At 38.6% G+C, this 13,586-nt stretch overlaps 1 protein-coding gene across 3 annotated transcripts in view; it reads right to left on the bottom strand.

The window, feature by feature from the left end:
• The window catches only part of scn1ba (sodium channel, voltage-gated, type I, beta a), a 16,094-nt gene extending 3,602 nt beyond the window's left edge, over positions 1–12,492 (bottom strand). Inside the window, exons 1-4 of one of the 3 annotated variants that reach the window (XM_028470891.1) lie at positions 12,299–12,492; positions 4,507–4,524; positions 3,876–4,042; positions 264–501 (exon numbers count right to left, since the gene is read on the bottom strand). In XM_028470891.1, the coding sequence (XP_028326692.1) occupies positions 264–501; positions 3,876–4,042; positions 4,507–4,524; positions 12,299–12,335 (460 nt within the window). In that variant the 5' untranslated portion in view covers positions 12,336–12,492. Of the gene's footprint in view, positions 1–263; positions 502–3,875; positions 4,043–4,453; positions 4,525–12,298 lie in introns of all 3 variants that reach the window. The other 2 variants (XM_028470893.1, XM_028470892.1) reach the window with 2 other exon arrangements.
• Positions 12,493–13,586: the final 1,094 nt, after the last annotated feature.

Below are 13,586 nucleotides of genomic sequence, written 5' to 3'. Positions count from 1 at the left end.
CATGACTGTTCTTAAGCAAGATACCTCAAAACTACAAAAAAATAAAAGTAGAGTTTACAAAATGAACAACAAAAACACAAAAAATGCCTAATAAGACCCAAAAATACCAGCGAAAGACACAAAACCTTTTGTTCTTTTCTGTATTAATGATCAGATGGTTCTAATTATTATTATTCATTATGATTATTCTAATGCTGACATGAATGTTGATAAAGTGACTTTAGGATCACATTTTGATGATAGAAGCATGTGTTGTTACTGACGTTGGGGGACCACGTTGATGGTGATGTTCTTGGTGGTGATGGTCTGGACCTCGTTGGTTTTGTAGATGAGGGTGCGGCTGAAGATGCACTGGTAGGTGCCCTTGTCGTTGTTGGTGACGTTGAGGATGTAGATGGAGCCATCCTGAAGGTCTGTGGTGTTATTGCTGCCCTTCCACTTCAGACGCTCGGAGAAGCGCTGGTCCATGATGTGGCCCTTTAAGTCCTTGTAGGTGTAGAGCTGTGGATGATAAATACACATCCACCCCCCAGCACACCTACGGGTCACTTAGTTGTGTCTATACAAGTGTCACATTAGCTATGAATCCATACCTTCTTTGATACAACATGCCAACAAATGGACATAGAGCAAAAGGTTTGAAAATTGGACATATTAAAATAAACAGTGTCAGGAATAAATGATCAGAAATCTCAGATATTCTGTCCTCTAATAATCTGAATGATCGCTGATCTCTGAGACTCACTTACATGAAACATTTGAGGATTGTGAACTGAACATTCAAGGATAAAACATCTTCAGACAAGATAGAAATAAATATAGAGGTGGCGTGGCCTTCTATGTGAAAGTTCATTTACCTGCGAAGATGAGAAATGACATGATGAACTATATACAACATTAAAGTCACATGTGTGCAGATATAATATATACACCTCATGTAAAACACCTACTGGTTGGATGTTGTTACTGTCCTCCAAATACAAATAGCAAATATTTCACTACAATGAGTGAAATGTTGGATTAACAGCCATTTGTTACATAATAAATCTAAGCTTAACTACAGGTGTTTGTCAACACAACTGGAAATTATTTCTCTTCTAAAAAACAAGAAGAAACTCTTTTCTGGTCAAAATAGTCGTTCAGTAAGTTTACTCAGCAATTGGTAAAGTCATGGAAAATATTGTGTATGCATAAGTTATTTTAGCAACAATGAACTGTTCATTAATAATCAGCACGTTTATAGAAAATAGCTGATGACTGATGATTGGCTGACAGACATTGAATAAAAGCTGTTAATGGGCCTAATGCTAGATTTCTCTGCTGCTTTCAATATAACTGACCATAAAATATTCATTAATAAATTGACTGCTTATGGTTTTGATGATTCTGCTATTACATGGTTTAATAGCTACTCAACAGGGAGAACCCATACTGTTTTCTACAATGGTTGTTATTCCAACATCGGAAGTTTGGCATGCGGAGTACCACAGGGTAGTTGTTGTCTTGGTCCTTTATTATATAATATATTTACTAATGATCTACCACTAGCTCTTACAAAAGCCACAATGATTATGTATGCAGACGATTCAACAATGTATACATCAGCTGCTACTACAGAAGAGCTGAATACTGTCCTGCAGTTTAGGGCTGTAGTCAACCAAGAACATGGTTGGTTGGAGCCACGTATCAAATATAAGGATAATCCATGTTCTTGTGCAGAAAAAGGATTGATTTAACAGTGGATGCTTGTCTTAAGCCTGTCTTAATTTGTTCCCTCTCTGATCTGATCAGATCAGATCTAATCTGATCTGATCTGATCTGATCTGAGGACAGCACAATGCAGTGACAGTTGAAGCGCAACACTTTTTTTTTTTTTTGCAGCCAGCATTCACTCACACACAGCTGATGATTAACATAGAATCATGTTTAGGCATTAAATACATTATATTGTGTTATGGCAATTATTATATTAATCATCATATCATCAAATGTGTGTTCATGTGTACAATTTGTCATGTGTTTTTACACGATGACTGCATTATATCATTGTACTTTTGAACAGAGGCGTTGCTCCTTTGCTGAGTCATGTTAGATGAGATTACCCACAGTACAGACAGATTGTGCTGTATTCACAGCAACAAACAGTCTCTGCTCAAGGTCTCATACCAAAACTTAGTTAAGCAGAACTCTGTAACAGTGATTTTCCACTCCTTCCTCCCTTCACCCTCTCTTTGCCTCTCATCTTAGGGCGGGGCTCTTCCTATCTGTAAAAGTTTATGCTGTGGAACTTTCCAGTTAGTTGCAGGCCGCATGCCCTTCCTACAGGATGGAAGACCTTTTTTGTACTCCTTTTCATTTAGTTCATAATAAATCCTTTTTTATAAACACATCATATGTTGACTGGACAAATCATGTTTTCAAACGAGGACAACCGTAAATTTGCAGTGACAATTGATATTTAATCTTTATCACCTATATAAGTGCATTGCATTTTTTTTTTTTACGGTATTGAAACTGATACCATTGCTGGTTGACCAATGAAAATCTTGGTCGACCACGACGGTTTTGAACAACTAGTCGACTAAACGACTACTGCAGTCAGAGTTAAATGCTGTTGCTGAATGGATCAATAAAAACAAACTAGTTTTAAATATATAAGACACACTGTATGATAATGGGTTTGAACCATTCTATCACCCAGAGACACGATTAGTCTCTGGATAGCATTACTCTGTCATCCAGCACCACAGTAATGGGGCCTCGTCCGTGCTGGGTGGGTGTGTGGGGGTGCGGCCTGTGGCTCTTGGCCTGGCGGACCCGTGTTTGGTCTGCTGGCTGGGTAATTGTATTTTCTGTAATTGTATATTTTGTATTTTTTACGGACCCCAAGAAGAATAGCAGCAGCTTTCGCTGTGGGAAATGGGGATCCTAATAAATAAACATAATAAATAAAAATATGTAGGACTTTAACTTTGTTTAGGGTCTGCAAAAGTACATTGAGGAAGGACCAATCTACAGATTTTTCGTTCACTTTTGTTTTAATAAGCTAATATAAAGCAACATTTAACCCACCACCACTCCTATTCTTAGTCACATTATTGTCATGTGATGGACAGCTGTTATCATATTTACAATAAGGACCAATCTGAGAATTAATTCAGGAATGAACAAAAGGTTTGTGTGTTTTTGGAGTTGTTTAATCATTCGGGTGCTGTTTTGTGTGTTTTTTTTTTTTTTGTATTTTTCTTATTTTGTGTAGTTCTTTAGTGTATTTCTGCTGTCATTTTGTTGTTTTTTCATAATAATATTGTATGGTATTAATATTTTTTATGTATTTTGTATATTTTTATGCTTTTTGTGTATTTTTGTTGTCATTCTGTGTGTTTTTGTGTATAATTTTGAGTATTTACCTGTAATTTAGTATATTTTTTGGAGTCATTTTGCACATTTCACAGGACAAAATTCGACCTAAACTGTTCATACCTCTTCATGGAGCTGCTGAGGAAGACTGTGGTGAGCAGGAGTGGAAAAGAGGCCGTGATGAAAAATGCAGGAGTGTCGGTGAGCTCATGATAAATGTACGACTGCTGCTCGTCTGCAGAGGAAGTGGGTCAGATAAACTCCTCACCCCCACAGGAACAACACATTTTATCACCTACTTTTATTCTTCTGTAGAATGTTTTACAGGTTTAAAGACAATTTTTACTTGTAACGTTTTTATTTTATATATATATATATATATATATATATATATATATATATATATATATATATATATATATATATACTTTTGACAAGACACCCTAGAGGGGCCGTAACATCACCTAAAACCAGGGGCACAGTGGAATAATTCTTGTCTTCCATGTTTTACTCACGTGTGAGAAGTTACTGTCGTCAGAGGCTTGGAAGAACCAGTCAATGAAGGCGATGGCTTGAACTTCTCCTCTTTTCTTACAGGAAATACATCCCAGCTTAAAGCCCTCATTGACCACAGCCTCAGTGTCTGAGTCCACCTCCACGCACGCACCACCACACAGGGACGCTGTGGTAGAGAGACAGACGATGGTTAGAGCACGTCTGTCTGTCTGTCTGTGGGTCACGGGGTCAAAGGTCAGCCTCCTGAACACGTGTTCGGACTGAAACGCGTCCAATCAGCCCCTGTGTTTGTGCGTGCTGGCTCATCCCATGCGTCTCTGTTTTTCTGAGGCGTAGCTTTAGCTTTGCATTGTTTTTATTTCCACTCATCATTCCAGTTCTCTGATTGGTGGGAATTTAGTCAGTTTGGGGTGATTTTTTTTTTTTTTTTTGGGATCTGTGAAACTGAGGGGAAATAAAGAGGATGCAGTGAGCTCTGCTGTCAGGACGCATTCTGTACGTCACTAACTGACTCTCATATATAGAAATGTCTATATATGACATCATCATCATCATCATCTAGACCAGAGTTACACACCTGTAACTCCAAAAGTCTCACACTGCACCATGCAGATGGAGGGCTACCCTCACCTCTCACCTCTTGGGAAGCTTTTATTTTGAAATCAGAGGGTGGAGGGAGGGAGCGGTGGGGGTGGGGGGTGGGTGAACAAGGAAAACACAAAAGTATTTCTGTTAAAGCTTAAACATATCACTTGATTCAGGTTTGAAGTGGACAGTTGTTGAACTGCAGAGGAAAAAAGGACAGAAAATAGAAGTTTAGAAACAACACAAATAGGACATGAAACACCAGAAAAAATCAAGATGGAGCCGTGTTGATGATGTCATAGTAACGTACTACACATACTAACATACTGATCCAAACATACTACTCATCAAAACTTATTCATACTAACATACTACTTATACTAATGTACTAATGCTAATGTACTACTCATCAAAACATGCTCATACTAACATACTAATACTAACGTACTAATACTAATGTTCTACTCATATGAACGTACTAATACTAACGTACTAATACTAACGTACTAATACTAACGTAATGATACTAACGTACTAATACTAACGTACTAATACTAACGTAATGATACTAACGTACTAATACTAACGTACTAATACTAACGTAATGATACTAACGTACTAATACTAACGTACTAATACTAACGTAATGATACTAACGTACTAATACTAACATACTCATACTAACGTACTACTAGGATTCTGCTCCTTGATGAAGGCGGTCACATGTTTCTCTGCTCCCTCTTTCCCACCCGTATCGTCCTTGCTGCTGATTTATTTTGTCTGGTCCTGTGAATCTAACAGGAGCTTCTCTTTGTATCTCATCCAAAAACCGAAATTATGGAATTGATCACTCGGTCTCTCAATGCAATCAACCAAATGTTTTTAACAAAAACAACGGGCAGAGGTGAGCTCACCTGTCCAAGCGGTACATTAGCGGCTGGATATGCGCTCGACCCTTGGAGCTAGTGGCGGGTCATGTGTCTGTCCATTCTTTACGTGTGGAAGACATCTACATGATTGGAATTATGGTAGCAGATATGCTGCTGATTGGAGCTGGCAGCTTTCTGACCTATCGCAGAGTCTGTATTACGTTGGCAGCTGTTATGAGAAGGCTGCCAGTCGTTTCTGATGGATGGAGCAGGACTCTCAACACTCAGACTCATGTGATGAATGATTTCAAAACTAAGCAGGAGCTGCTTTGAAACGTTAACGTGAAATTTAATCCAACTTGAAGAAGCTAAATGCTCGGCTTGCAAGTTAAAAAGCTACTAAAAAGCTGGATTACTGCTGGAGATCGAAAACTGAGCTTAGCCTGAATCAAAAACAAATCATTTATCTTCTTTGGCTTCCAAAGCCAACCATCAAGACTGTCTCATCCATTACCAGGATGTTATGCAGAAAGATGCTCCGTTATATGCTTATTTTGAAGTTAACAGGAAGTTTAGTCAGTAGCACAATGGAGGGTCTCTGAAAATGTGTGAAATGTCATAATGAAATGAGTCTACGTGTGTCAGTTGAATAATTAAGGAACAATTGATAAAAATGTCAGAATTTTCTGCGACTGAAGTGCGTGGACCATTTGTTGAAAATATATGGAACGACCCACATGAGTTTTATTTATTCAGTGTTCGTTGTTATTTCTTTGTTGTCCACATTCTGTCTCCCTTTCTGTGAAACAGAGCTCCTGTAAATTTGTCTACACTCGCAGTCTCATCTGTTAGTTTGTCTGTCTGTTACAAATGTGAGTGCTTTGATTAAATGAAGCTAAAATCTGAGCCAGATGCCATTGATGCTAATCCTCAGCTGCCAGCAGAGGTCGTTTCACAGCACAGACGTTCAACCTGCAGCAAATCTGAGCATCAGCGTTGATTTATGACGATGTTTCCACACATGACTGATTCTGAGAGAAACGAGTCGAGACAAAAACACAGAGAGGAGCAGACACAGCAGCTCTCCCCCAAAGTGCAAACATCATCAAAAAAAAGCAAATCTGTTGCATCATAAGCAGAGCAGTGTGAAGGATTATGCAACAGAGGATATTCCAGAAATTACAGATTAGGATTTTATTTCCATGACAGGGGAATGTGGGGCTTAATCCTGCGTTTCAACACAAAATAAAAACACTGAGCAGCGCAAAAGTGCACAACACCACTGAGAGCTTAAAAGGAGCACAAAAAAAATTAAGATTATGTGATGATTTAAATGCTGTAGTTGAAACTGATCCAAGCAGGAGGAAGAGTTTCCTCTTCATTGGCTTCCTTGTTTTATTATTTATTATGATTTATTCCTGTGGACTTGGAACAGAATCTAAAGTTCTTCTGTTGATGAGGAAGTAATGTTTATTTATGCAGCAGCTTTCACAGACAGAGATCACAAAGTGCTATACATATCAGCTCATTCACACTCACACACCAATGGGACAGAGCTGCCATCTAAGAAGCTAGTCAACCACTGGGAGCAGCTTGGTCTGATAGTCTTCTTCCTTGTTTGGTCTGATAGTCCTCCTTGTTTGGTCTGATATTCCTCCTTGTTTGGTCTGATATTCCTCCTTGTTTGGTCTGATATTCCTCCTTGTTTGGTCTGATAGTCTTCCTTGTTTGGTCTGATAGTCCTCCTTGTTTGGTCTGATATTCCTCCTTGTTTGGTCTGATATTCCTCCTTGTTTGGTCTGATAGTCCTCCTTGTTTGGTCTGATATTCCTCCTTGTTTGGTCTGATAGTCCTCCTTGTTTGGTCTGATAGTCTTCCTTGTTTGGTCTGATAGTCCTCCTTGTTTGGTCTGATAGTCTTCTTGTTTGGTCTGATAGTCCTCCTTGTTTGGTCTGATAGTCTTCCTTGTTTGGTCCGATAGTCCTCCTTGTTTGGTCTGATAGTCTTCCTTGTTTGGTCTGATAGTCCTCCTTGTTTGGTCTGATAGTCTTCTTGTTTGGTCTGATAGTCCTCCTTGTTTGGTCTGATAGTCTTCTTGTTTGGTCTGATAGTCCTCCTTGTTTGGTCTGATAGTCTTCCTTGTTTGGTCTGATAGTCCTCCTTGTTTGGTCTGATAGTCTTCTTGTTTGGTCTGATAGTCTTCCTTGTTTGGTCTGATAGTCTTCTTCCTTGTTTGGTCTGATATTCCTCCTTGTTTGGTCTGATAGTCCTCCTTGTTTGGTCTGATAGTCTTCCTTGTTTGGTCTGATAGTCCTCCTTGTTTGGTCTGATAGTCCTCCTTGTTTGGTCTGATAGTCTTCCTTGTTTGGTCTGATAGTCCTCCTTGTTTGTTCTGATAGTCCTCCTTGTTTGGTCTGATAGTCCTCCTTGTTTGGTCTGATAGTCCTCCTTGTTTGGTCTGATAGTCTTCCTTGTTTGGTCTGATAGTCTTCCTTGTTTGGTCTGATATTCCTCCTTGTTTGGTCTGATAGTCCTCCTTGTTTGGTCTGATAGTCCTCCTTGTGGAAATTTAAATTTCATGAGGGTGGAAAATAGGACGAGGGACACACAATCAGGTGAGGGATGACAGTATCTGTTTCCATGGCAGCATTGCTAACAAGAACACACACACACACACACGGGTAAAGTAACCGCAGGGAAATGTCAGTCGTTGGTGACATTTCCCAAGATGCTGAGCGGTGAGGAAAGTTTCCACTGCAGGCGGAATAAAAGAGAGCTGGAGACCCCAACAGTGAATCAAAGTTCGTCCCTAGGTTTAAAAATTTAAAACAATTAAATAGAACCAAATGAATACAGTCATGAACCAAAATTACTTTTTGTTTTACAGCATTTCTGTTTTGGGGTTTGGCTTCATTGGATGCACCTTCCTAAATGTCCCACAGATAGATGTTGGATTGGATGGAAATCTGTTGATTTTAGATCATTAAATAAATAAAAAATGATGAAATCTCTCTCCATGCACTGGTCTAAACCAGTGGTTCTCAACCTGTTCAGGCCATGACCCCTAAAATAAAGGTCCCAGAGAGCAGGGACCCCCACTGTAGCTGAAGGTGGTTGAACACATGAACACAGACATGAACATTGAAGAACAGTCATGTGGAGACAGGACCATCTATAAGGGGGAATAAAGGGGAGAGATTTTTGGGGTCCATCCATAAAGTCAGTAAAATGATGGTCTATTGTTCTATGAATCTGTGATAACCACATTTATTTATTCATCTGAATAATATCCACTGTTATCCAGGAACGTTTATTATTATTATTATAGTCATCTTAAAGATGGAAATCCTGGTTTTAATCACTAATAAAATGGTTCAAAGTGATCAAAAATGGTGGAAAAGGTGGTGAAATGGGATTTTAAAAACCACAGAAATTGGTTAAAAGTTGCAAATTGTTATGGAATATAAAAATGTAGGGAAAATTAGTTTAAACTGGCAAATGATGAGCTTTACAAATGTAAATGTGGTTAAATTGGCAAAAACAATTATGAAACCTGGAAGTTAAAAGTGACAATAATAGGTCAACATATGTGACATTAGGTGTAAAAGTGGTAGAAATGGTTTATAAGTGCTGATCATGTCTGGAAAGTGGAGAAAAATGTGTAGAAAAGGCATTAAAATGTGATGCAGAAGTGTCAGAAATGAGAGAAATGGAGTGAAAATACATTAAAATAATTGTAAAATTAATATATTCCTAGTTTCTTGAAGGCATCTGGCAACCCCATTCCAGTGTCTTACAACCCCAAATGGGGTCCTGACCCCAAGGTTGAGAACCCCTGCATTGCATCCTGCTATAAGACTTGTAGTTTGTCGTGATCTCAAAGAAAAAGTGCTCCAGCAGAGCCGAGATCACGTCAAACTGTGGACAAATGATGTGTTTTAGTAAACATTTATTTAAACAGGAAGCTGTAGATCTATAGATAAACACTTCCTGTGTGATTCTGTTATAGAAATAAAGCCTTGCTGCTCTCAGACGATGTTGTGCTCCCGTCATGTTTGACACGATGTCATGTGGCGTCTCCACGCACTGATTCATCATGTGTGTTTGACCTTGTGTGTGTGTGTGTAAGGCTCTGACACGCACACACACACTCATAATTCTCCTGAAGCACTTCCTTGGTGAAGGCGGTGCTGAAACTGGTGATGAAGCAGTTATGAGCTCCTGTTCTTTCTTCTGATTGGTCCATCTGTATCCAGGACATCAGCCTTCTGCTGCACTTTGTGTCTCACACACAAATGTTGCTTTGTAAACTTTCTTTTTTTGTGGTTTCCTCTATTTGGATGAGATGCCTCAGTCATGTGACACAGTTTGTTCAAAACCATCACCTGAAAGCATTAAGATGTCCAGCTGACAGAATGATTACAAAATAATATTGAACTTATTCATTTACAGTTTTTTAATACTTGAATAACATATTTTTTTTTTGTTAAGCAATAAATTAAATATGATAATGTAGGTGAGTGGTGTTTGTTATTATATAATGATACATCAATTTTATATAGCACTTTTTTGGGAACTCAAAGTCACTTTACAGAATTAAGGCTTTATTCTTTCACTCCACACTTAGTGGGGGTAAGCTACTATTGTAGCCACAGCTGCATTGGGGCAAAATGACAGAAGCAAGGCTGCCATAGTGCGCCATAGGCCCCTCCCACCACCAACACTCACTCACACACTACATTCATTCTAGACAATGTGGGTGAAGTGCCTTGCCCAAGGACACAATGACAGATACCACTGAGGTGACTGTCCCCCACCCTGGAACTCTCAGTGGTCTCCATCATCTACTGACCAGGACCAGACCCGCTTAGCTTCACAGATCGAACCAGATCAGCCAATCACAGGCTGGTATGGTCTGTATTAGTTTTGTTATTATGACATTAGATTTTTTATCATTATTTTATTTATTTTTCTAAATTCAATACATATCATATTCGACCCCAATAAAAATTATTCTGCTTCCTTTTATCACAACTGACAGTTATAAAGAAAATTATGCAAACTGTCCTCTAATAAAACCAGAAGACATAAATAATCCTGATGTAATTACTACACAGAGGTCAAGGAAACTTCAAAGGAAAGATCAAAGCGATCAGCAGACGCTTTTGATGAAGACTGGCAGGTGACTTCCTAAGACACACTAGTTTGAATAAATGAAACATTTACATATTACAGGACTAGAAATGGTACATGTCTTATTTTAATCTGAATGTAATTGATTTATTTTTTTAAACCTTTCAGAATAATGCTAAGTCAGCATTAAAGGTGCAATCCTCAACTCTCAGATCCCTCTCTCCCCGCTGCTCTCTTGCCCTGCGTCCAAACTTTTCAAAGTCCCTCCCTCAGAGGAGCTAAGAAGCTAACGTTAGCCTGACAGCAACATCACAGTAATATAACATGCTCTGTTGAAAGCATATTACTGCAGCGCTTTCTCTCTATGTGCACACACCTCAGCAGCAGCAGCAACAACACAGCGTCACTTACAACAGCCCACACAGAGGCTGCTGTGCGCACATGAACACATGCAAATCAAACATAATGTAAATCAAGCAGGTGACCTTTCAAGCAGAAAAGTCACCAATTCCATCTTCTACTCCTCCAGACCATATCACTGTAAAAAAAAAAAAAAAGATCAGCCCATCAAACACAACCCTGGCTCTGATTGGTTCTTTTTGCTCGGTCACGGTGCATTCTGGCAATCTGCCAAAGGCTGCAGGAGCAGCAGGGGGCGGGGCTCAATGAGTCTGTTTTTTTTTTTTACACAAACTACTAGTTTGATGTAAAACTATGCTTACATAGTGGCAGCTTTAGTAAAAATGACAAAAACTTACTTTTATAAGAGTTGCAGACTGCACCTTTAACATAAAAAGTGACCAATCATCAAGTTCTGAAAAAGTAGAGAAAGAATTTAAAAAGCTAAAGTGGAGTTGAATCCCTGAAATGGCTTTTACGTCTTACACAGTTCTGTAATGCGTTTAGCATCGACGCTGTGAGTGTAATGTGACTAATGTGATTATTGTGATTCCCAGGATGCAGTAGAGCCAATGGAGGAATGACTGAAGCCGATGTGGCTCCACTTCCTGTCAGTGCTGAAGACTGAATGGCTCCATGTGGACGTAAAGTGGCTCTCCATGCATCCATTAAGTGCATTAGCATTACCACTACCATTAGCATTAGTTTGTGGTTTCAGCCCAAACAGAGGGTGCACAGCTCTAGAATTTTCTTTGGTTTAAGGAGATGAGGTCACACTGCACACTTTATACAACACAACAAACCAGTACTGCCACCTAGTGGCATGAAAAAATACTTGATTACGCTTTACATGAATCTAGGCACGCAAATAAAGGGAAAGAACTTGGAAAACAGCAATAATATGAAAATCTGCTGAGCTCTAAAGACAATAACAACAAACCACAGCACAATGACTGCAAATATAACACATATACACCCCCCCCCCCCAAAAAAAAATAAAATAATAATAATAATATAAACTCATCCATAAAGTCAGTAAAATGATGGTCCATTGTTCTATGAATCTGTGATAACCACATTTATTTATTCATCTGAATAATATCCACTGTTATCCAGGAACGTTTATTATTATTATTATAGTCATCTTAAAGATGGAAATCATGGTTTTAATCACTAATAAAATGTGTGTGTGTGTGTGTGTGTGTGTGTGTGTGTGTGTGTGTGTGTGTGTGTGTGTGTGTGTGTGTGTGTGTGTGTGTGTGTGTGTGTGCGCGTGTGTGTGTGTGTGTGTGTGTGTGTGCGTGTGTGTGTGTGTGTGTGTGTGTGTGTGAGCCTCGTCACGTGGTAGAAGTAAACAAACATAAATAAGTTTTAGAGAAAAAAGAAGTAGTGTAAACAACAGGTTCGCGTGCACGCGCCCAGGTTGATCCACTCACCTTGTAGCGTGAGGAGGGTCAGATAAAGCACGAGCATCGTCCAGTGTCTGTGGCGGTGGTGTCAACAACAACAACAACAACTGTAACCTACTCCGGTTACAGAGTCAGAACCAGTTCCCCTCACACACACACACTTACACACACACACACACACGCACACACACACACACACACACACACACACACTGGGATGGGTGGAGGACGTGCACGCACTGCAAGAGGATGAGGAGGAGGAGGGTGGTTTTCATGGCAACGGATATGTTACCTTCTGTTTGATTTCCCAATCAAACCAAACCATTTAACAACAGAAATGCAGCCACAAATAAAGATAATTAAGCAAATACAGTAAACAAATAAAACAAAAATACTACTACTAATGATAATGAAAATAAAGAAAAAATAAAGAAACTATTAAAAAACATAATAGCAAAAATGAAACAAACAAAACAGACAAATAAATGTTTACAAACTTTTTTTATTGATACAATTTACAATTTAAAATAGGTGACATGAAACAAAGCAAACTGGCTTGAGTTATGTACAATTACAAACGTCGGCTTTCATATCAGTAATTAACATACAGGTATAAAAATAAATTAAAGAGAGAGAAATAATTCTGTTTACAATTTACATTTACAGTTCAAATTCTATACAAAGTTCTATGGTCTTCACGTTTACAAACATATAGGAAGGAGCGAAATAGTCTCAATGACGTCAGACTGTAGCTAGTATTACCACCGCTAGAGGGAGACAGTGTCTCTAGTTGGTGGTCATTTAAGACCTCAAATGGCCTTTCTTTCAGTGCAAAGTACATGTTTTCTTATTTAAAGTAGATGCCTTTAAGCAAATATTTCAATTTTAAAAAGATTGTAATAAAAAAACAAAAGAATGAATATGTTTATGTATTTCATTGCAGACATGCATACAATTACAAAAACAGGCATTAGAAAAGGAGCCAGTAGAAGTAAACATGCAATCAGCAATGTATCTTGTTTAATACTAAACTATTCCCTGATTCTGAAGAAAGAAAGAAAAAGAAAGAAAAAGAAAGAAAAAGAAAGAAAAAATAAAATAAATCGTTTAATTATTAAATTTGAATGGCTGTGATGAAAGGAACTCCAAAGTGTGAGTGAAAACAATGAGGAGAAGCACAAGATCAAAGTCAGGTTTGAATTAGTTTAGCTTATAGGGCTAGATAGTACAATTTCTTAGATAATCAGTACTCGATGTAGAGGTGGGTTTAAAGGGGTAAAAGCTTCACAGGGGTCTTTAGGTGGGGACCCTTCTT

The sequence above is a fragment of the Gouania willdenowi genome, chromosome 16 (assembly GCF_900634775.1).
Source record: "Gouania willdenowi chromosome 16, fGouWil2.1, whole genome shotgun sequence".
Taxonomy (NCBI): domain Eukaryota; kingdom Metazoa; phylum Chordata; class Actinopteri; order Blenniiformes; family Gobiesocidae; genus Gouania; species Gouania willdenowi.
This window is presented reverse-complemented; position numbering and strand designations above follow the sequence as displayed.